The 26,114-nt window shown below is 34.4% G+C and overlaps 1 protein-coding gene across 1 annotated transcript in view; it reads right to left on the bottom strand.

Moving 5' to 3' along the window:
- The window catches only part of adam19a (ADAM metallopeptidase domain 19a), a 227,908-nt gene that overhangs the window by 7,734 nt on the left and 194,060 nt on the right, over positions 1-26,114 (bottom strand). Inside the window, exons 15-22 of the mRNA XM_005172361.6 lie at positions 25,980-26,088; positions 25,296-25,500; positions 24,666-24,743; positions 16,726-16,834; positions 14,972-15,113; positions 5,774-5,870; positions 3,639-3,890; positions 1,535-1,716 (exon numbers count right to left, since the gene is read on the bottom strand). Of these exons, the coding sequence (XP_005172418.1) occupies positions 1,535-1,716; positions 3,639-3,890; positions 5,774-5,870; positions 14,972-15,113; positions 16,726-16,834; positions 24,666-24,743; positions 25,296-25,500; positions 25,980-26,088 (1,174 nt within the window). The remainder of the gene's footprint in view (positions 1-1,534; positions 1,717-3,638; positions 3,891-5,773; positions 5,871-14,971; positions 15,114-16,725; positions 16,835-24,665; positions 24,744-25,295; positions 25,501-25,979; positions 26,089-26,114) is intronic.

Below are 26,114 nucleotides of genomic sequence, written 5' to 3'. Positions count from 1 at the left end.
TAAACACAGCATGATTTAAAAAAAAATAAAACTTAAGTTACAAATTTTAAATATAGGGTGAAGCAAAAGCTTTAAATCATAATTCAATTTCATTTAAATCTTGCTGTTTCTGTAACAGCAGCTGACGATAATTAATTTAATAACTAATATTAACATAAATGAGAAACGGCTGGTTTACAGTTTTCTTCCTCCGTAATTGCCTTTCCTCAATGATTCTGAGCATTATTTTTTATGGTTGATCAAATGTTCTCCCTGGATGCACAAGGTTCACAAGCTAGAAAAGAACCAGAACTCAGGATACCTGAAGTGCAGTAGCACTTTTACTATTGTTTTTTATTTTTTATTTATTTATTTTTTTTGATGTATGTAGTATACAGTATGCACAGAGGGGGAAGTAGGTACTGAACACGCAATTTTTTCCCTGGGAATAATATTTTTAAAGGATCTTTTGACATGGAATTGAACCAGATTTTGGTAAAAACCCAAACAATACAAACAAAAAGAAAATCAAATATAAAAAGAAAAATGAGTTATGTGTAATAACTTGATCTTGATGGTTTTGTGGGTTTTGTTTATCAAATTTGATCTTTAATTTGTATTAGGTGTGTTCTGAATCATTGTCTTGCTGAAATGTCTACCTTGGTTTTATCTTCATCCTCCTGCTAAAGTAGATGTTGTACTGAAACAGCTGATATACATTTACAATGAGAAAGGGCAGAGGATTGCTGAAGAACTACTGAGCGATTTCAGCAGCTGTCTGGGTTTACTCTGCCTTTCTACAGCTTCCTTTTATCATGTGTTCACTACTTTTCCCTTTGTCATTTTATTTTATTACACATAACTTCATTTTTAAAATAATTAAATTTGTTTTCTTTGCATATATGGATTTCTTTGGTTGTTACCAACATCCTGTGAAAATGTCATCAACAGCACCTTTACAAATATGTATACTTTTTATTTATGTGTGCATGCATGTGCGTATTGCAACCGTTTGGTAAAAATAAATAAATAAATAAATAAAATAAAAACAGGTATTAGGTATTCTCTGTACTTTTGCTCATACTATTTAAACTGAACACATGCACACAAACACAATGTATATTTTGTAATGCAATTGCTAGAATTTTGACAGTCTGTTATGATTAGTTGTGCTCCTGTTTAATAGAAAAATGTAATAAAAATAGAATTTATTGACCAAATGACTGGATTTTTAATCATATTTGCTGTGTTTTGATATAGTTAGTAAATTATCCAGTAAAAATAGTATTTATTTAAAAAAAAGAAGTTTTGGCATGCAAATTAACCATTTGGCTCATTGTGTGACGTAGGTGTGCTGCTTTGCTAAGAGTTTCTAAAAAAAAGTACTTTAAGTATTGTAAACACTTGTTAGTAACTAAAAAATAAAACAATTTTAAAAACCTGTAAAATCATTGTGAATTCCTAAAGCTGAAGCATATCACTATACTCTAGCTACCCTGCAATGAGTTCAGTTCATCAAATTTTTCTCATCCTGGTCTGTGTAAAGCTTACTTACTGGAATGCCTTCAAAGGGGGAACAGCGGTCACCTTCCCCACGGGCTTGGGCCCGACTGCAGGGGGCATCATCACCATGAGCCCCCCGGAGGAAGATCTAGGCTGAGCTCCACGAGCAGGGCTGAGAGGAAGAGGTCTCTGTGGGGGTGTGGACGGGGGTCTTGGCTGTTGTTGTGATACCATCTGTATCAGGACACAAAGGAGAAGTGAGTAAGAGTGCCTGATTCAGTATTTCTGACAGAGCATTTACTGATTAGTTCAATACATAATAAAGGAACGCTAATCTTTTTTAAATTATTATATGGAAGTAAGCTCATTATATGAGTGCCCTCAAGTTAAACAGTAGAGTTTTTATCATGTATTTAATATATTCAGCTAATCTCTGTAACAACACAGAAGTGACAATGAAGGTGAGGATCCAAATTTAGAGTCTTTATTGTACAAGGAATGGTCAGGCAGGCAAGGGCAAAACAATAGACAAGGCAAAGAATCAAACATGGCAGCGCAAGGCAAGGAGAAACGCTTCCTAATGTGTAGAGGTAACAACAAGACTCAGCAATGTCTGTGTGTGTGTGCTGTATAAATAGTCCATGTAATGAATGCTTAACGAACTTCAGCTGTGTGAGGTTGTAATCAGTCTGGATCAGGAACTGGTGTGTGTGGTACATGCTTGGAGTTGTAGTCCATGTAATGGCAGATTTGTAGTCCGTTATCGATCTGCAGCCGCTAGATTGCTGATAATCATGACAATCGCTGTCTGTTAGAAGCACCTTAAGCTTATAGCTTAGCTTAGTTTAGATCATTGAATCAGATTATACCATTAGCATCTCACTCAAAAAAAAGTGTTGATATTTCTTCCCATTTAAAGCTTGAGTCTTCTATATCTACACTGTAAAAAATCTTGCTGCTTTAATGTTTTAGTTGAATTAAGTGAACTTTTCTAATCATCTCAATCACGCTGCCTAAAAATATTAACTTTGCATAACTTAAAAAATGTAGTTGACACCTGATTAACTTATTAAAATAAGTTAAAGTAACTTAAAACATTAGTAGTCCTGACTTTTTGTTATATAACAATGAACATTCATTGTGTACTAAGACAGATAGAAAATTAAAAGTTGCTGTTTTCTAGGTTAATATGTCTAGGATCTATACTCTCATTCTGGAGTAATAATCAAGGAACTTTGCTGATTTACCCTGGTTGCAACAGGTGCACAAATATTACATAGCACTGTTACATAGTTGCCTTGCTAGGGACTATTTTCAGGTGCTGCACCATATCATTGCACCTACTACAGCCATGGTACAGCAGCAAAGTTCGTTGATTACTGTGACATAATGAGAGTATAGTTCCTAGACATAACAGCCTAGAAAGATATAGACCAAGAAGATATTTTGAAGAATGCTGGTTGATGCTACCCATTGACTTGCATATTATTACATTCATTCAGTCATTCTTTTTTTTTTCGGCCTAGTCCTTTTATTAATCTAGGGTCCCCCCACAACGCAATGAACCACCAACTTATCCAGTATATGTTTCACGCAGCGGATATTTGCACACCCATACATTCTCATTCACACACATACACTACAGATAATTTAGCTTACTCAATTTACCTATAGTGCCTGTTATCAACCAGTATTCATCAAAACATCAATCACACTTTATTTTGATGGTCTGTTTGTTGAATTTAAGTCACATTGCACTTAGAACTAATTCTCATTAGATTATAAGTAGACTATCAGGTTGGGGTTGGAGTTAGTGTACGTTGACATGTACTTGCAAAGTTTCTTATAGTCAGTTTTATGTTTGTTGAAGGTGCAGTATCAGCAGATATTAGGCAGACAGTCTACTAGTACTCAAGAGGATCATCAAAATAAAGTGTAACCAGAATATCTTCTTTTGTGTTCAGCAGAAAAAAGAATTTCATAAAGGTGTAAAACCCCATGAGATAGAGAAATAGTAAACATTGTAGCACTTTTCATTTTGGGATGAACTATCCCCTGAAAACAGGTGTTTTAGCAGCCTTTCACTTGATGAGATTGTGACCTACTTCATCCCCCGCAGTGATTTTGATTACAGTGAGGAATCTGAGAAATCTCACCAGTGGTGTGCGTGAAGGGTTGAGGGGCAGAGGCTTCTTGGGAGGACTGAGTTTCTGAGGTGATGCTACAGTTTTGGGTGTCTTGGGTGAGTTTGGAGGTTTGCTGATGGGTGGAGGAGGCCGTGGTCCTTTCATGTTGCTTAAGGATGGAGATGGAGCCGGACGGAGGGGACGCACAATATTGACAGGCTGAGGGCCATTGGTGGCTGGGTTTGGCCTCAGGGGAAGCACCTCTTTACTGGTGTGAGGTAGCTTAGGAGGAAAGGAAGAAAAGTAATGGTGATGTTATATGATCTGATATGAATTATAAATACTTCACTATTTTAAAACATGACAAACCCTATTGTAACTAAATATCTAAAATTAAAATGTACAAATGCAGACAACTAGGGCTATGGGCTTTATAAATAAGATAAAACTAACTCATGAATGCAATACAAAGAAAAATCTAACATTGCATCTTTATCTGTTATCTATAAATTATTATATTGCATTTATTATACATGACTTTACTTTCTTTATTGTCTACAAATTGAAATTTATATTTGGCTTCACCACATAACCACATCAGCTTTCACATTACACACATCTCAGAAAAACAGGCAACACAAATACATTCAATGTCATCACATAAATCACATTAAAAACTCAATTAACCCTATAAATACTTAAAACTCAGTATTTAAAATTCTAATTTCTGTTGGCACAAAGGATTTGATACATCTTTTTCTTTACTTGGGGTTGCCTGAATGTCTTTTTTGATGGCAAGAGCTGAAATGGTATATTTAAGGGATGGGAAAGTCTTTAATAATGCCATTTCTGTTTAATTCTCATTAAATTTCATTTAGTTGTCTTTATGCTTTACTTACAATTGTACGTGACACAGTTTTTGCTTTTCTTTAATTGGCAACAGTCCATAGGCTACCAAGCAATCATGTTAAAACTCACAATACCTTCAACCAAGGTTTTGTATACCATCTCCAGAATATCTTGACTCAAACTAAATTGTTGTAACCTCCTATTGAGATCCCTGCATTGCTTTTTAAAAAAATATATATTACATGAGTATGTAAATATATGCTTCAATTAATAATAATTCAATTCATGTTTATTTATATAGCACTTTTTTACATTGTAGATTGTGTCAAAGCAGCTTAACATAGTTCTAAAAAAGTCCAGATTTCAGCTCAACAATAACAAGCTAATATATGATATTGAGGTTGCTAGATTATTTTAATTAAAAACTATTGCTTAAAAGTTTGGGTTGTTTAAAAAGTTTTTCACATTAATACTGCAGTGTAAAAATTAAAAATTCCTATAGGCACCCTTTAGGGTCCTTCACACTGCCACACTAGGCATCCTTTCGAAAGAGGCGGCTCTCTGAGGAACTTCAAGGGTTCCTCAGAAATACAAATACACCCTTATTTACAACAAACCTAAACTTCCTTTGGGTAGAGCTGTGCATAACTGTAAACAATATTGCAGAACATATTTGAACTGAACCTACAACATATTTCTGTAAATAATTCATTAAATTGTCCAATTTACAATACATTTTTAGGGAAAAAAAACATTTAAAATTGTTTTATAAAATTAGCTTGACAGATTTTGACAACTAGTTCAACATTTTTGTATGTAATGACTCAAGTAATGAAATGAGGACTGTTAGTTTAAATAGAATGACTACTCAGCATTCGCAAGTTTAGTTAATTTTGACTGATGCAATATAAGCAAATGATAATGTTATCAAACAGCAGAGATTTTTATGAAAGCAATTGATGCTTGTCCAAAAGCATTCAAAATTTGTGAAAATGATAATGATGAAAATGAAAATGATAAAAAAATGAGAAACTGCTACTATGATTTGCACAAATGACTTGTAAATGAATTGACTTGCACAAATGAATTGTTTTGAGAAATGCATTAACTGTTGTGTACATGTAATGAGTGTTGTCAGAAATGCACCAAAGTGACTGAGAAAAACTGCAAATAAAAGCTATCTTGCCATACATGAGAAACCAAACCAACCAACTATTTTACAGCAGAATATTTTACAGCACATTTTTCATTTTTCAAACTTTTTAAAAACTTTATAAATGAAAGCACATTTTTACCTGAAATACAAATGTCCATACCTTAATGTTAGCATTTCTGTTGTTGGGTCCCACAACCTTCAGATGGAAAGCAGGGTTTAGATGTCCATTCTTCCCCTTTTCAGTGGAGGTGTCATGTCTAAAAACACATACAATCACATAAAATAGATTATGAAAATGAACGCCTTTAAGTGAATGCATTTTTTATTAGAATGAACAAAAGGTACACAATTTGAGATGATACAAATACAAAGAAAATAAAACAATAACAAAAATACCAAAAACAACAACAATACAGTCAAATACTGACAGGTGTGTGTGTTTGTATATGTGTGTGTGCATGTAAAGGTACCTTGGTAAACAGGTCAGAGTACATACAAAAGGAACAATAACAGTCACTAAATGATGCAAGTAACACACACACACACACACACACACACACACACGCACGCACGCACGCACACAAACACACACACACACACACACACACACACACATATATATATATATTTTCAACTTTTTGAAATCAAACCATTTAAACCCATTGAAGAGTATTAGTTAAGGATGGACTGAATTATTAATTTCCTTTGACATATTATTTGCATGTAAACCATTATTTCAGTGTGTATCTATGATCTGAAATCTGTTCTTTTTGATTAGTATTCAGAGCCTGTATAGCAGTGTATGGCACATGGCAGCAGGAGGTCTTCTAGGATGCTATTCTCCCAGCTTTGCAAACCTGGATTTTTTTTTTCTCGTTCGTCCTTGCAACTTTGTTAGCATGACTATGAAAGGCTTGCCCATAGTATTTCTATGGGGTCATTTAAGCTAGAAAGCTCAAGGACATTTATTGTCCCAAAGCTGTTCCAGCATCATCTTGTTTTTGTGCTCCAGGTCATTCTGACACTAAATGAAGAATCTTTTTGAAGGATCAGACTATATTTGGCTTTACTCAAACTCTGTTGTGTTGCCTGCCAATTCTAAAGCCTGTTGCTGAGCATAACCTACTTAGCATTATGCTTCACTTCTGCTACGCTATGCTCATAGCAGTAGTCAAATGGTGCTTTGTGCTGTTACGCATTATTTATTTTTATAAGCAAGTCTTTATCATGTGCAGATCTCAACTCAGAGTAAGTCTGATGACTTTATCAAGTCATTATAAAAATTGTCTAAAATTGAGCTTTCTAAAATGCTTTCTAAATTTAGATGAACTCCCATAATACAGTAAGCTATGCCAACTAAGTCAACAAACTAACATTCAGTGCAACAGTTTCTGTATATTAGACTGTCCTTAAGATGGTTCAAATTATGGAGGGTTTAGACATCTGCTCACTTGGATTTTAACCATGTTTTAACCATGTCCATTGAGACCATAGGACAGACTCTAGACATTTAACTTTGCAAGTTTGCCTAAAAGGTGACCATACACAAAATAAACATAGTTTAAATAGTTTAGTTTAAATATAGTTTAATTTTCTAAGTATATGTATGCTTGGGTGCTTAATATATATATATATATATATATATATATATATATATATATATATATATATATATATATATATATATATATATATATATATATATATATATATATATATATATATATATTCAGATACTATATTTGAACTTGTTTTAGATTTAAGCATACTTTTTAAGAAGCTTACGAATTATACAATAGCCAGATTTCCACTGTTAGTTGACAAAAACTCTTGACAACCTTTACTGACTACTGTGTCTTTAATATGGTGTAGAGATTATTATGTGTTATTGAAGCATCAAGGAGGATGCAGCAAGAAATGTCACTTATAAATTAAAACTTTATTATTTTTGCAATAGCCTCACATTTAAAAGAGAAACATAAGCAAAAAGACTCCTAGCCTATAAGGTGTTTTATGGAATCTTAAACCGACCTATGTTTTTCCTGTCCTTTCCTTTATGTATTTATTTATTTATTTGTTTGCCTCATGTACTCATTTGCGATCGGAAAAATAGAGTAATGGTGACATTCCATCTTTACCAGACTCAGGCAAAGCCCACCTCTCCTTTCCCTCCGCCCCAAATCCCCAGCTGGCCCTCTTTGGCCCAAGGTATTCCAAAGGAAGCCCCGCTTTGGACCGATTAGGCTCCAGAAGTGACAGTGGAAATGAGACTGGCCCTGGCTTGCTCACTTTAGGCATGTAGAAACGAGGCTGTTGACAATCGGAGGGGCTACTTTTTCGGTAATGTTAGTAATTTGTAAAACATCCTTCAGTGAATCATGTATATATGATATGTTAAATAATTTTAGTGACTAAAATGTTTTGATGATTTTGTGTGACTTTTTGTGTGATCAGACACATTTATCTTGTTTTTTTTACTTTTATTTTTTTTACAAGAGAAATGAAGCTACAGACCAGTGGTCACCAAACTTGTTCCTGGAGGGCCAGTGTCCTGCAGATTTTAGCTCCAACCCTAATCAAACACACCTGAACAAGCTAATCAAGGTCCTACTAGGTATACTTGAAACATCCAGGCAGGTGTGTTGAAGCAAGTTGAAGCTAAACCCTGCAGGGACACCAGCCCTCCAGGACCGAGATTGGTGACCCCTGCTATAGACATTTAAAAAAACATGAAGAGAGTAACTATTGATAAGTTACCTTTTTTGTGTAAACTAACCTTTTAGTTACAATTGTTTGCAAGTTCTAATCTAGCTCAAAACACATTACAAATAAAACTGCATCTGTTAGTAAATCAGTTTTTGGTGTATTAGATTGTATTTGAGTGGAACTCTTTGCATGTAAAACTGCAACCATGGAGAATCACATCATTCCAAACATGACCAGGATAATACCTAATGTGAGCTAACTTAAATATTTTAACAACTGGTGAATCAGACTCACAACTGGTGAATCAGATTGAAGAGATATCAGTATTCTCAATGCAGCTGCTGTTTTCAGCAAATGTACCGAATGATCTTACAATTAGATTTCAAAGGACACGGACAGCTGAACTAATCATACACTTTAAAAAGAGGAGATGAGAGACACCACCAGCTATTATTATTTCATTTAAAAGGTCACAAAATAATTGTTTAAAAGCAAAATGTATCTCATAAACATAGACTGGTTTCATAGATCTTTCACACACAATATACAGTTGAAGTCAGAATTAACACATTTCTAAACATAATAGTTTTAATAACTCATTTCTAATAACTGATAAATTTTTATCTCTGTCTTGATGACAGTAAATAATATTTTGCTACATATTTTTCAAGACACTTCTATACAGCTTGAAGTGACATTTAAAGGCTTAACTAGGTTAATTAGGTTAACTGGGCAGGTTAGGGTAATTATGCAAGATATTGTATAATGATTGTTCTGTAGACAATCGAAAAAAAATATATAGCTTAAAGGGGCTAATAATTTTGACCTTTAAATGGCTTTGAAAAATTAAAAACTGATTTTATTCTAGCCGAAATAAGACTTTCTCCAGAAGAAAAAAATATTATCAGACATAATGTGAAAATGTCATTGCTCTATTGAACATTGTTTGAGAAATATAAAAAAAAAAAAAAAAAAAAATATATATATATATATATATATATATATATATATATATATATAAATATATAAACAAGTTAACGTTAGTTAACGTTAGTTAATGAAAATACAGTTGTTCATTGTTAGTTTATGTTAACTCATGGTGCATTAACTAATGTTATCAAGCATGGACTTGGATGTTAATAATGCATTAGTAAATGTTCAATTATGATTAGTAAATGCTGTACAAGTGTTATTCATGATAAGTTCATGTTAGTAAATGCATTAACTAATGAACCTTATTTTAAAGTGTTACCAATAATTCTGACTTCAACTGTATAGAGTATACACTTTAAAAACATCATCATTTAACAGAAAATATCTCTAAATTTTACAGTAATTTTTGTCAGTTCAAACTATATTCAAAACTTGACAATCTCTCTAAATTAACAGTTTGACTTTCATTTCAGGTACTTCATCATTAAAGACAAATTACTGTAATTTTTGTTTTATTATACAAGAAAATTACTGTATAATTATCACAAATGTATTATTTTTTCAGTTATTTTAAATTTTATTAAAAACAATATCTATAAATTAACAGCTAGACTGTTGGTTTATGAATGATATAATTAATGACAAATTACGGTAACATTTTAAGTACATTTAAAATTATGTAAAATTAAAGTAATAAATTGTAACTACTTGTGCACCTCGCTATATTAAGGTCTATGATCATGCTAACATATATTTTTTTCATTCTTGTAATTTTAAGGTTGTGAGAATTTTAATCAGTTGTATCTTGTACAGTATGTTGTTTTTTTCCAGACTTTTTTTTATCAATAATAAAACTGTTTAAGTACAACCTTGAGCATACTGTATCTTGACATTTTATTGAAGGTGTTTAATCGTAATGATTTAGGGAAAATTCTGTCAAATAACATTGTTTTCTCTTAAACTTTTAGTGCTGTCACTTTATTGATGGTGTTCAATCGCAATGATCAAGGAAAAGTCTGTAAAATAACAGTGCTTCTTTGTAAAACTCCTAATGTGTAACTTTATTGAACGTGTTTGATCGTAATAATGGAAAAGTCTGTATGTGACCACAAAACAAAGTCCTTTTTTTCTGACACTGAGAATAATACATAATCTGAAGCTGAATAAATAAAAATTTTATTGATATATTTACTCAAAAAAATACTTGTTGTTTTAACCCAGCATTGCATCAAATGTGTACCAATATAACATTGGGTTAATGTTCTTAAATCACATTTTATTTACTCTTTCTAACCTAACTGTTTCGTATTGGGAAAATTGTATTGTATTGGGAAAATCACTTTTAAAATGGCACAAATTATGTACTTAGCAAAGCAAAATATGAATCAAACATTAAGTTTTTGATATATTTGCACTTGAAAATTACAAAATATCTTCATGGAACATGATCTTTACTTAATACTCTAACAAAACTTTTTAAAATTTTACAATGTATTTTTATCCAGGGTCATATTAAATATTATATTATATTATATTATATTATATTATATTATATTATATTATATTATATTATATTATATTATATTATATTATATTATATTATATTATATTATATTATATTATATTATATTATATTATTTCTTGAGTGATAAACAGAAGAGCTACAATAAAGAAAAAAACACAATTCCAACTCATTCATAAAAACACATTTAGTCTTCAAAGTGGATTTGGTATCTTGGTTTCAGAAAAGAAAAGCATCATAGATCAAAGGAGAATTGACCAATTCACTTTTTACCCCCCAAAAGTATAATCCAGAAAGTCAGCATGAGCTCCTCCTTGAACAGAGAAATTCACATATTGGATATGGGAATGATGACATTCTTGAGAAACCAATATCTGCTGAAGAAATGTGCCTTCTATTATAATGATATTAATCAGCTGAAAAGTGGCAAAGCCTCAGCAATTGATGCTTTTCCAACTAAATTTTAAACTACAATTCCTGAAAAGGTCTCTCCTCACAAAAGCAGTGACATCTATATTGCTTCAAAAGAAAATTCCCAGAAGTACATTGTTATCAGCCATTTGAGAAAGAATAGAGAGAGTTTTGTTCCTATTTTCTATCAACCTTGGCTTGAAAGAGCCCATTTATACTGACTAGTCCATTTCCTTTTATTGATGTTTATTCAATAAAAATGCTCCTAAAAGTCTATTTCTATAAAATAAATCAAATGGTGCACAGATAAATCAGCATCCATTTAAAGTAGCATATCTTTTTTTTTTTTCACTTACGAAATATCCAATATAAAGAAAGCAATAGTTTGAGAGCAAGTCCTGCTTCAAAAATGCAAAACTAAATTTAAATGTATCCCGGGGTGTGTACCTACTCAGCAGAAGTGATTATTCATCTTCAAGAAAAAAAAAAAATGCATTCTGGTTTTCGATATTGCAATAGCCACATAATCAGAGGACTCCAGCAGCAGAGGCAGTTTGTTATCCAAGAGAAATATCCTTAAGACAGATTTGCTTTAGGAAAGAATATAAGAATATGCTGCTGTTGCTTTTTCCCCTCAGAATCAAACAAAAAAGAACTCTAGAAATCAGTCACACAATCTGCACCAAGAAGAAAATACTGTGCTGAATTGCTCAGCATGTCACAGTAGGTACTAGTCGGTGTGATCAAAATTGCTCAATTCAGTTCAGTTATTCTCTCGCTCACAGCGTATATTCAATGGGTGATTCAACCCCCCCAATTTACCTAAACATCAAGTTTCAGCATGAATGCCTCAAAACTTCATCTCTCTGAAGGCACCAAAAGCCACTGCACCTCTAGCAATGTTGAATGCTCAAGCATGTTTTATGGACAGACTTCAAAGACCTTTTTGCTTTTTCCGCCGTGCAGTTCAGACCAATACAAACAACTGTACCTTTCTAAAATCATGTTCAATCAAATTCATTTGCATAATAGGACTAAAAATAAAACCTAGAGATGATCAAAAGAAACAGGACACATCTGAGCTTCATGAAGAACTGTATATAAGGAAATATTTAAATTTTTTACATTTTTTGAACCCATTTAAATGTAATACTAAAAATGTAGATGGAGTGGATATGCATAAACAATGTACAACAAAATACATACAAAATGATAAAAGATATGAATGCCAAGTAAAGGCACTACATGTGTCTGTGTGTGTGTTCCATGTCCTAACAAGTATAACAATACCAGTAGATGGTATTAAAAAAAAAAAAAAAAAAAAAAAAAAAAAAAAAATATATATATATATATATATATATATATATATATATATATATATATATATATATATATATATATATATATATATATATATCCCGGACGAGCCCCCTATGGGGAGATTTTTTTCTTCACTTACACTTACAGTACAAAGACCAGAGATTACATTGACAAATCCCATAGAATAAAGTATTTTGAAACTGTAGAAAAGCAGAATGGTTCATGGGGGAAGGGGAATAGACAATACAGTCTGTAAAGTTCTAAAAAACATTACATCTATGCAAAGTCACAATAAAGATAGCTGTGCAAGTGTGTTTATAAAGTTAGGTCCATAAGTATTTGGACATTGACATAATTGTAACATTTTTGGCTCTATACACCAACTTAATCAATTTAAAATGAACAAGATGTGTTTTAACTGCAGACTGACCAAATCAGGTGAACTCTGTAGGAATTGCAATAGTTTGCATATGTCCCTACCACTTGTTAAGGGTCCAAAAGTAATTGGGAAATTGGCTTCTAAGCTGTTCTATGGCCAGGTATGTGTTATTCCTTCATTATCCCATATACATTGAGTCGACAAAAGGTCCAGAATTAATTTCAAGTTCATTTCAGAGTTCATTTTGCATTTGGAATCCGTTACTGTGAACTCTCAAGATGTGATCCAAAGAGCTGTTACTATTAGTTAAGCAACACCCAAGGACCCGTAAGACCATAGACACAACCGTGATGGACAACTGAACAATACTTTCCCTGGTGAAGAAAACGCCTATAACAGTTGGCCAGATCAAAAACACTCTTTAGGAGGTGGATGTATGTGTGTCAGAGTCAACAATCAAAAGAAGGCTACACCAAAGTGAATACAGAGGGTTCACCACAAGATGTGAACTATTGGTGAGCCTCAAAAAAAAAGGAAGACCAGATTAGATTTCTAAAAAAAAGCCTTCACAGTGCTGGAACAACATTTTATGGACAGATGAGATCAAGATCAACTTATACCAGAATGATGAGAAGAGAAGAGTATAAAGAAGGAAAGGAACTGCTCATGATCATAAGCAGCAAAGCATTGTAGTAGTAGTGTCACGGCGTTGGCATTTATGGCCGTCAATGTAACTGGTTCTCTTTACATTTATTGATGATGTGACTGCTGACAAAAGCAGCAGGATGAATTTGAAAGTGTTTTAGGCAATATTTTCTGCTCACATTAAGCCAAATACTTCATAATTCATTGGACGGCACTTCACAGTGCAAATGGAGAATGACCCAAAGCATACTGCAAAAGAAACCAAAGAGTTTTAGATAGAAAATTAGTGGAAGTTTGTGCAGTGGCCAAGTCAATCACCTGACCTGAATCCGATTGAGCATGCACTTCACTTGCTGAAGACAAATCTGAAGGGAAAATGCCCCAAGAACAAGAAGTCTGAAGACAGTTGCTTTAGAGAACTGGCAGAGCACCAACAGGAATAAAACTCAACGTCTGGTGATGTAGTTGCGTTCCAGACATCAGGCTATAATTGACTGCAAAGTATTTGTAACCAAGTATTAAAAAGTGAAATTTTAATTTATGATAATTATTCTGTCCAATTACTTTTGGGCCCTTAACAAGTGGGAGGCACATATGCAAACTGTAGTAAATCCTACAGCATTCACCTGTTTTGGATGTAAATCCCCTCAAATTAAAGCTATTAGTCTGTAGTTAAAGCACATCTTGTTGGTTTAATATAAAACCAATTGTATTGGTCTATAGAGCAAAAATATTAAAATTGTGTCGATGTCCAAATATTTATAGACCTAACTGTATGTGTACTGGTTTATGGGGTTTAAGAGGACACAAAATTGTTTAATATTATCGCTATGGCCTCGTTGTACTCATTAGGTATTATTGTATATGTGTTAAGGTAGTTTACGAGGACAAGCCTTGTGTTCCCGTATTTCAAACTCTTAAAAATCATCCGTAACAGGGTTTTTGACGTTTATAATTTGACACAGGTTTCCAGTGAGGGTTGGGTTTAGAAGTAGGGCTAGCAATTTTAATAGTATAGACCATTTTAATTTCACTGACCTATGAACATCTCTGCTTCTTACCAAACTAGAGGTAATTTAATCATGTTAAAACGGCTGCCATAACATTATTTATCAATATGTGGACCTTTTAGGATCCTTGGAAGCTATTAAAATTCAAAACGTAATACAGGAAATACACTAGGACCAATGTTACATACCTTAAAATGATCCTTAAAATACATTACGTCTATTGAGAGTCAATTCAATCCAATTCAATTCAATTCAATACAAATTAATTTGATTAAATTCAAGTTTATTTGTATAGTGCTTTTTACAAAATATATTGTTTCAAAGCAGCTATAAAAAGGTGCACATTATTGCACTAAAATCAGATCAAGTTAACGACCTCATAAACCATATATTCAAGTATGTGTGTGTATTTGTGTGTGGCTGCAGTAATACCTGCTGGCTTTGCTCTTCTCTCGCTGTTTCCTCCACTTGTGGTAGTAGGAGCTTTTTATCTTGACGCAGTAGAAGGCAATAAGTACAGCAGGGAGAAGCACTAGAAAAGCAAAGAGCAGCCCGACAACCAATCCCACCTGACCTGAGGACAGATATAGAACGTACAGCTACTGTTATTCAAGGGTCAACAGCAAACACAAAGAGAAGTGCTTGCCAAATATCTGCCACTCTGAATAATAGATCTTGTGCGCGCTGTATTTGCGCTGTGCTATAATAACTTCTTTGGCCACGTTCAAAATAGCACACCATCACATTACTTTTTTAGTATAGTACCCAAATGGCCTGCTGCATTACTAAAACTGGCAGCATGTAACCAGTTAATGCAGTGCAACTTGACCTTTATTTCCCAGTGTGACGCATGAACAAGAAGAAATATTAACTGGGAATTTTTATTTTAACAACTAAATGTCAGATTGCCAAGATATAAGCCTTTTATTTTTACAAAAAATGTATTTAATTGTAACGATTCTGGAAACCACTAACATTTACACTACTGTTTAAATGTTTGGGATCATTTTAATCATTCATTCATTAATTTTCCTTCAGCTTAGTCCCTATCAGGGGTTGCCACTCGCCACAGCAGAAAGAACTACAAACTATTTCAGAATATGTTTTAAAGTATACTTATTAATACAACTAGTGGCATGTTGGCGCAGTGGATAGCTTGCATGTTCTCCCTGTGTTCACGTGGGTTTCCTCCGGGTGCTCCAGTTTCTCCCACAGTCCAAAGACAAGCATTACAGGTGAGTTGGGTAAGTTAAATTGTCTGTAAAATTGACTGTAGCGTATGTGTGTGAATGGGAGTGTATGGGTGTTTCCCAGTAGTGGGTTGCAGCTGGAAGAGCATGTAAAACATATGCTGGATAAATTGGTTAATAAAGGGACTAAGCTGAAAAGAAATTGAATGAATTATATATATATATATATATATATATATATATATATATATATATATATATATATATATATATATATATATATATATATATATTCATTCATTTTCTTGTCAGCTTAGTCCCTTTATTAATCCGGGGTCGCCACAACAGAATGAACCGCCAACTTATCCAGCAAGTTTTTACTGGAAACCCACATGAAGGCAGGGAGAACATGCAAACTCCACAAAGAAACCCCAACTGAGCCGAGGTTCGAACCAGCAACCCAGCGACCTTCTTGCTGTGAGGTTATAGCACTACCTACTGCGCCACTGCCTCGCAAATATATATATACAGTTATATACACACACTACACATCCTATTTTCTTATTCAAATCTATTATGTAACACTACAATAAACAGTAACTTTAAGTAAGTTAACTAACAGTGGCTAACAGTAAGTATACTATTAAAAATACATTGAAAAGTTTCTTCATTGGAAAGTTTCTTCATGAAACTGTTGACGGCAGTAAATGAAAAGAGCGGCTCTTACATTTAGAAAAATGCTTAGATTTGCACTTGAATTGTTTCAACACAGCAAAGATATCATTGCCTTGAGTTCTAGGAAGAAAAGCTGAACTGTAGAGATTAATGGTCAAGGTGACATCTGATAAGAGGTGTGAGGAAGAAAGGGACAGTGTGAAAGATGGAGAGAGAAAGAGAGAGAGAGTGATAAAATCTCAGATAAATCTATCTATAAGACAGATTAAAGAAGAGCGAGAGGGGAGGCATATGTGCAGTGAAAGTTGAAGGTGAACTCACTGTCGTACTGCACAGGTCCACTGTCCACACTTCCCCCGAGACCTGGTTTCTCACAGAAGGGGGGAGCCCATCCACGGCTACAGTGGCAGTTCCCATTACTGTTACACACCTGCATGCAAAACAACACTTTAGAGCTGAATAAAAGAGGATTCACGCAGGATTTTGGTGTGATCTGCATTTAAATATGCCTACTTCTGATAAGCAGTAGATGGAAAATGGGATATAAGTAGAATCTCTGAAATGTTATTAAAATAGCACTTTATTTTACAAACTTGTTACATATACATATGTATATGTACGGACAATATAGTCATAACAGGGTAATTACCAGGTTAGTAGTATGCAGTGTTGTATTGAAGAGCACCTAAAGTGAGACCAAGGCTGTGTCAAAATTACATACTACCATACTTAATGGTAGTATGTCTATATTACTAACACTTACGGTGATATTCTGAAGTGCACATCCGAGGCATGCTATGCTATCTCATGATGCACCGAATTTATAAATGGAAGTGAAGAGACACAACTGCCAAAGGTAGGTCACGTGATCATGACAAAATGGCAGATGTAGTATGACTGAGTTCCATTCTGCTCACATTCATACTGTATAGAACAGACTTTATTAATAATCCAGTAGTAAATTAAAATTCAAATGCAGCACCCACTGAGTAGTAGGCAAATTCACACGCCAACCAAAAGACCAAGACTAAGGCAAAATGAGACCAATTCAAGATCAAGACTAGACTTGCAGACATCAAATTCACTTGAAGAAATATCTAAAATACCACAACATAACTTACAGTATGGCATAACTAATGATTAATGTTTTAAATACAAGATACTTTTATTAACAATACTTAACGTTCAAATAAAAAGTGAATTCACCAAGTTGTGGAAAAACTTGCTAGCAGCAAATTAGTAGTTTACTAAAATAAATGTCTTAGTCTTAATGGGTTCTTAATGGTGAGCTTGATGGTGAGCAAATTCTTAATTTGACCTTGATTGTGCAGTGTGGCCAGATTTATTATTAAAGGTCCTGTAAAGTGCTTTGAAATGTGCATTTTCATTTGACATTTCATTCGAAACACTATGAGATACATAGTGTAGCTCCTCCTCTTTTTTCAGTGGAATTGACAAACTACAAGCCTTACATGTTTATATTAATTTTATATCATCTAAATTTTGTCACTGTTTTGGAGCACAGTAGCTTATAAATATGCTAAACACTAACAATACTGATTTAAAAAAGTAATCAAATATATCAAATATCATAATCAGATATCAGTTATATTGTGACTACATATATTTGTATTAGTAAATTAATGGCAAACGTGAGCGGCATATGTAAAACGTAAATACACTATTTTACAGTAAATACAATATTTTTTGACCATAATCATGAATTGTACATGATCATAATCATAAAATTATATATAATTTTCCTTTAATGGTCTATGCCAGGGATGCCCAATTTTTTCTTATGAAGGGAATACAGTTGCCATGGTTAAATTCCTTATTCATTTAATATTTTACAATGACTAGAAATCATTGCTTTATATTAACTAATACAATATTTTCTATATTTCATAATGGACTTATTTCAGTAAAAACAAAACATTAATAACAGAATTACACTAGTTTTTGCCATGATTTGCTTGCTGATGTCTTCTGCATAGGTCTCTATCCATAGAGTGACGGCATTTACTTTTTAACAACTCAGATTCCTTTACATTTAATTGAAACATTTAATTTCAGTTTGCTTTTTTGGTAGCTCAACAATAAAACAAACATAAAAGGTCACGTCAAATTAAAAATGGCGATCTCTGTGTTAAAGGCATTCGCCCCAACCCTCTCCTTCATTCTCTCTCTCCTCTCAGATGGGATGGTGGGCCAAATCAACAGTTACAATGGGCCAACTTTGGCCCGCGGGCCCTATTTTGAGCATCTCTGGTCTATGCAAAACTTTTACTTCAACCCACAAGACCTCAATTTTAGACTTAAATTTTATAAAAAATGTTTGTGTTTGTCATTTTTAAGCAAAGAACTACGGATGTTATGTCGGATTATATTAATTAGTAGCATTTACAATGTGGAGATCTGACAGCATTTCGAGATCATTTGCTATTTATAAACATCACATCTTGAAGAGAGGTGTTTGCATGGGTTCTTGTGCGCATATTTGTTTACTCTGAATTGCATTTATGCACTTTTGCAAAATTATCTTAAAATAAATTTAGAACAATTCTGTGCATAATTTTATAAATGGCTTTGTTATGACTTCAGGGGCCTGTTGCACCAGTATTGTGTATGTTAAAGCGTAGCCAGTTCTAGAAATCAGGTTAGACGAAAATCGGAATCCGAAAAATAAGGGCGAGAACGCGGCTGGATCCGAAAACGCGGTCGAAATCGAAGACGAGGGCTTTTGCTTTTTTTTTTTTCTGGATGGCTTTTGCGAACCGTCGCTCGGGTTTAGGGAAGGAGGAGGAGGAGAAGGAGGAAGAGGAGGGCGGCCGGGTCGGCCGATCCGGCGGCTTTTCGCGCGAGAATGGCGCGGGCGCGAACGGCGCGCACTCCCGAGAGGTGAAAAAGCGCGCACAGCGGCCTCTCGCGGATCTGCAAAAACAAAAAAACGCTCGAATACGTACCTTCCGGGACGTATCTCGCGGTCTGCAGAAACGTCCGCGGGGCTACGTTTCCACAATGAGCCCGGGTTGACTTAAAGGGGCTCTAATGCCAAGTTCAGACTGCATGATTTTAGCCCCAATTTTGACCTGCCGACAGGTTTTGAGAAATAGCCGATAAATGTCTGAAATCACAGGCAAATCGGTGCTTGTTCATGCTAGTAGCAATCCCACAATGTGAACTATCAAAGACGCACTCTAAGAGACGCGCTGATGAGTCGCAGATGACTGTGAGATATTTGGTGTGCTAAATTGCTGGAGCTGTCGGCGATTCAAGTCATGCTGTGTAAAATGAGTATTGACTGAAAATAACATCGGCGATCCCCAACAGCCAATGAGAGACATTAATTCACTTCTGTGTGTGTGTGTGTGTGTGTGTGTGTGTGTGTACCTGCAGGCCAGCGAAAGGGTTGGGGGAGAAGTTAAATGCGCTCATTTTCAATTTATTTGGACCCAAGAAATGGAGGAAAAAATAATGTAAATTTAGCAGGAGCACCCGTGTCTGTTTGACGTTTCATACAGAAAGTCAAAAAAGAAAGTTGAGGACAAATTGCTAATTCCCTTCAAATTTTCAAAACTAACCCAGATGAGCAAATATGTACATTTTCTACCCCATGAAAGACTTCTTTCTCATTATGTAGTTAATGAGAAAAGATATACAACATGTTTTTGGCTGTGAGACGTAGTTTGGACAAAGTTTCAAAGGCGATTCTTCCTAATGTAAAGTCATGCAATGTGAAAACCCTTTTCGCCAATCCATCTTGCAGTGTAATCAAAGCAGCGACAAAACGTTAGCCCAGATAGTCATGCAGTGTGAAAAAATCTATGACACGACTAGTTTCAAAGTCATGCAGTCTGAACTTGGCATGAGTTGCATCTTACACACTACTAAATATTTTTTTTATTTTTGAACATATAATTTTTTTAATTTTTAAGTTTAATTTTTTTTGTGCTAAATGTCAGAAGACAATGGCCAGACTGGTTCCAGCTGATAGAAAGGCAAAAGTAACTCAAATAACCACTCGTTACAACATCTCTAAATGCACAACACAACCATCTTTGAGGCCAATGGGCCACAGCAGCACAAGACCACACCGGGTGCTGCTCCTGTCAGCTAAGAACAGGAAACTGAGGCTACAATTCGCACAGGACACCAAAATTGGACAATAAAAGATTGGAGAAATGTCACCTAGTCTGATGAGTCTCAATTTCTGCTGCGACATTTGGATGGTAGGGTCATTGTAGTACTAATTGAACATTGTGTCAATGCCACAGCCTACCTGAGTATTGTTGCTGACCATGTCCATCCCTTTATGACCATAGTTTACCCATTTTCTGATGGCTATTTACAGCAAGATACCACATTATGTCATAAAGCGTGAATCATCAAAGACTGGTTTCTTGAACATGACAATGAGTTCACTGTACTCAAATGGCCTTCACAGTCACCAGATCTCAATCCAATAGAGCACCCTTGAAATGTGGTGGAACGGGAGATTTGCATCAAGGATGTGCAGCTGATACATCTGCAGAATTTGCATGGTGCTATCATGTCAATATGGAGCAAAATCTCTGAGCAATATTTCCAGTAGCTTGTTGAATCTATACCACAAAGGATTAAAGCAGTTCTGAAGACAAAAGCGGATCCAAACTGAGTATACTACTGTTTGCCTTAAGAGCATGTGGTGCAACCAAAGAAAAAACTAATTTTGCTACAAACTAGCTAGTAGTTCCGACTAGCTAGTAGTGTGGATTTTACATTTTAGTTGAAGAAAGAATTTCCGAACAGTTGGTACAACCCTACCCAGCTGAACACAAGGATGGTCAGATTATTCTTCTATAAAATTCTGTAAATTACAATTCGCTACAAACAACAGTTGATTTTTTTTGTTTAGTTTTGTTTTTCTTTTTTTTAAGTAAGTTTTAGCTTCTCTAATCATCAGTAGCTATACCTATACGCACATTCATTGCTGCAATAGCAGGGAAGGTTTTTCGTCACGTCTTTTAGAGTAGAGTAGGGCAAATACAGAATATACAGCCTTTCATCTTAATGGAATTTCTTTTAACACAGAATATTTTACACGCTTCAATCTAACCCAGAGGCAAGACAGGAACAGTGGAAAGGAGAGAAAATGTGCTGTGCGCAAATACCACAATCACTCACTTCATTCTCCGTCCACACTTCCCTAAACCATACAATCAATATGAATCAAATGATAATGCAAATGAATAATAGAAAAGCTCTTTCTGAATCTCTAATCTCCCCTCAAAGACCTGTCGTATTTGGCTGCCCTTTTGAAAAGCCACTGGGTAAATAAGCAAGAAATAAAGAAATAAAAGAAAAGCTGACAAAAGAGAGTGACAGGAGGAGGGCAAACAGATTAAGAAAGACAAAATTTGACTTTATACAGGTTGAAGGCTGTTTATAACTGTTTGACCAGAAAACACACAAATCAAATGCTCTAGCTCTACTAATATAAGAAAGCGCTGGTTTTTAATAGAGGCGCAGTATGTGTCAGGAGATGAGCGACCCAGAGGGCGGTTTTAAAGGATTTACAGGTGTGAAATCCAGTGAATGAGTCACTCTGGGTTAAAGAGAGACTCCAAGTGAAAAGCAATACTAATATATAGCATTTATACAGCCAACATTTAGGAGTAGCAATGGCATGTTTCATTTTCCAGCATTTACAGATGTTAAAAACAAACACTGTTACACTGCAAAAATATAACTACAAATATCTAAACTCCACTGCAGCCCTTAGTCTCAGGTATAAAACCAATTTTCTTTTTTAAATTTTCATCAGCTTAGAATTATAAGGTTCTATCTGACATTTTTGTCCAAATTAAGTTATTGACATCCTTATTAAATGACAACTTATTTAAATTATATAATGTTTTTGTGTAAGTTTTTTACATTTTAAAACTGTTTATTAAAAAAGAAAAACAAAAAAGGTTTTATCTACAAAGTCGAACTCAAGGTTGGCTCTGTAAGGTTCTTTTTGTGAGCCAATCAGCATTTTGAATACACACATGAGGACCAATCAGAATTAGCTTTCTTTGTCGATTTAATAGACTGCTCCGTTGAAAGCAGAAAAGACCAGAAAGTAACATAAATCAGTGTCAACTATATAATGCCGCATTACATAAAATTGAGGAGAAACCTGAACCTAAAGAGATGTATGTAATGTGATGATTTAGATGCGTTTTATTACATTATTTAATGATTAATTTTTACATTGTTTAAAAAGAAACAGTTAATAAAAAAGTAATATATTAAATTTGAAATATTTGTATTTGTGTATATTTAGCCAGTGAAACATTTTTTTCAGTGTTTATTACACTAATTTGCTCATTGTCTGTTTTCCTTTAAAGTCTTCAAATTTGATATTAAGCCTTGAAGGGTATTTAATTAATTTAATTCATGGGGTCTTAATTACAATTTAGGGTTTGTCTCAAGCCAACGTATGAAAGAGAAATGTTACATATAGTTTGCTACAAAGAATGCAAAAACTTCAAAACAATTCTCAAAATAATATAGAACGTGGATAGAACCTTATAACTCCAAGAACACTAGATGTTATTGCACTGCCTTTGAAAAAATTAAATGATTAATTTATGTATTTTTGATGACTGGCATTCCTTTGATTGATAGGAAAAAAAAAATGCTTTGAATTGTAATATTTCTCATTTGTTTCTTATGGGTGACCATTTTAGGGTAAAAGATGATTTATTTTTTACCCAGTAAACACTGTTGAATTGAGTTATTTTTATTGTGTGTCCAGATGGTAAGTTAGTTGACAAACCAAGAACTGCTCAGAATAAGGAAACTATATTAAAAAATAAAACTTTTAATTTCTTATTAAATAAATAAAAAGATTTCACCCTAAAAAATGTCCTTAGGGATGCTTGAGGGTTAAAACAAGATGAGCAAACAAGCAAACTTGTTTAATTTGTGTCTTGTTTTAAGCATAAACTATTTTTCTAAATGATATGAAATGTCCAATTCATTGCAGATTACATTGTTACATCATTATATGTAGAGAAGAGTCTGTCTTTACACTGTAAAAATTATTGTCCCTTTATTAATCAGCGGTCGCTACAGAATGAACTGCAAACTTATCCAGTACATGTTTTACGCAGCGGATGCCCTTCCAGCTGCAGCACATCACTAGGAAACATCCACACACACTCATTCACACACATAAAGTATACTACGAACAATGTAGCTTAACTAATTTACGTAAACCACATGCTTTTGGACTTGTGGGGGAAACCGGAGCAACCGGAGAAAAACTACACCAACATGAGAAGAACTTGCAAACTCCACACAGAAACGCCAACTGACCCAGCCAAGGCTCAAACCAGCAACCTTCTTGCTGTGAGATGATTGTGCTACCCACTACGACACCATGCAGCCCTCCAATTAGTTATGACAGCTAATATTTACAGTTATGTTAACTTATGTTGATTGAATGTGTTCACAACTTATATATCAAAGCTTTACTTTTCTGAACTTATTACACTTAAAAAAAGACTCATCTGAATAGTCAACTTCAATATTTATGGTCACTAAACTTAATGTCTATAATGCTTGAATACTAAAGTCCTATCAACATAATTCTTAATTACAACAACTTATCTGTGTAAGTTACTAAACTTAGACCACGTCTATGGTTTGTAGATGCAATGCAACTTAAGTTTAACAAACGGACTATCAAAATAAAGAGTGACCAAGTAAACTTAAATTTAAGCAGGAACATCTACTTTTTAAAGTTTCAAACTTTCTTTTTACAGTGTATGAGTCTGAAGCAAAGAATTTTTCAATTTGACAAAATAAGATTGTATTAATCAGACTTTCATTAAAGCCCATAAATGCTCGGGCTGCAGTTGTCATAAGAGTATACTACTGTGAAATATATTAACTCTAAAGATCATTACAGCAGACATTAACCGATTAATAATAATTATGTTTTAAGGCAGGTACAGTCCGTCTCTCACTTATAATAATACACATAATACAATAAGCTAATACCATCAATGAATAAATCTCCAGCAAAACGAAAGTAGTTCCTCTCGCATGGATTTTTAAAAACACTTAGTGGTTGTTTCTTATTGATCTATACACTAGTGTCATCAGACAGTTGTATAAACGCATACTGATAGCTTTGTGATATGGCTGTGATTACATAGTTTATTGCTGTGGCCTATTCTTCTTACTTTTTTTATATAAATATACATACACACAGTAGAATTACTTACGCCATGTCCATGGCAACGGACAATGCAGGATTCTAGTTCAGTGAAAGAGGTATTTTGACATCGCCGATCTTTGCACACCTGAAGGAAAAGAAAACCAGAATAAATCAACTTCCATGCAAGACATTCATTTAATTAATACATAAATGAAATATTTATTTAATGACACATTCTGAAGACATGTCTCCACCAAATAATACACTTCTAATTAATGAAGATCTAAATAATAATAATAATAATAATAATAACAACAATAAAAATAATGGCGACACTGTGGCACAGTGGGTACCGCTGTCGTCTCACAGCAAGAAGATGCTGGTTCGAGCCCCGGCTGGGTCAGTTGGCATTTCTGTGTGGAGTTTGCATGTTCTCCCCGTGTTGGCTTGGGTTTCCTCCAGGTGCTCCGGATTCCCCCACAAGTCCAAAGACATGTAGTATAGGTGAATTGAATAAGTTAAATTGTCTGTAGTGTATGTGTGGGAATGAGTGTGTATGGGTGTTTCCCAGTGCTGAGTTGCAGCTGAAAGGTGACCCCTGATTAATAAAAGGACTAAGCTAAAAAAAAAAAAAAAATGAATGAATGAATGAATGAATGAATGAATGAATGAATGAGTGAATAATATTAATACTCGCCTTCCCCTCTCCACACTTGGTGCCTGTCATGACAAGCCCAGGGTCTGGAAGGTCGCCCTGCCCATCTTGAGTGCTGTAAACAAAGGTGCCCCGACACTTCACCTCAATGCCGTCTGTCTGGATGGTGGTGTCTATGGACACAGCATTGGTGCCCTTTGGCTTCTTGGCAGCACTGTGGCATTGTATCTTACCACATTTGGCATCACTGTTGGCAGATTTGACATGTGAGACAGAAAGTTCTCAATCACCAGTCATCTTTGCTCGCAGCCATTTCAGCAAAAAGTCAGCCATGGGGAAAGTAAATTAGATAACAGTCTGATCGAAAGAAAACCTCATCTTAAAAATCACGCTGGTTTTGAGTATGATGAATAAGCTGAAAAAAATAGTTTTCTTTTATAGAAGTTTGTCAAATGTAAAAACTGCTGAGTCAGCAGTGCTGTAACTTTTTTAGATTATTTCCTCAGCTTTTTAACACATTAGCTTGTTCTTTATAATGTATTAGTTTGTTCTTTTTAATGTACAGGTGAAGCCACAAGAGAAATAACTGTGCTGTAACAGTTTTAAAGAAGTCCGTATTGCTACTTGCAGAAATTGCAGATTTCGCATCAGGTCAGCAAGTTCTTTGACAGAAACTGTTTATTGCTTATATATCCGGCTGCTTGAAATACTGAAGTAGCACCTCACCTCTTCTCACACTTCATGTAGTTGCCCTTACTGTCCTTGCCGCAGTTTCCAAAGGCATTTCCCGCAGCGTTCACATCTTGAAAACAGGCGTCATGCGCCGGCTGCGCACCTGGACAGATCCACTTATTTAGTTAA

The sequence above is a fragment of the Danio rerio genome, chromosome 7, assembly GCF_049306965.1.
Source record: "Danio rerio strain Tuebingen ecotype United States chromosome 7, GRCz12tu, whole genome shotgun sequence".
NCBI lineage: Eukaryota > Metazoa > Chordata > Actinopteri > Cypriniformes > Danionidae > Danio > Danio rerio.
The sequence above is the reverse complement of the archived record's forward strand: the minus strand, read 5'-3'. Positions and strand labels throughout refer to the sequence as shown.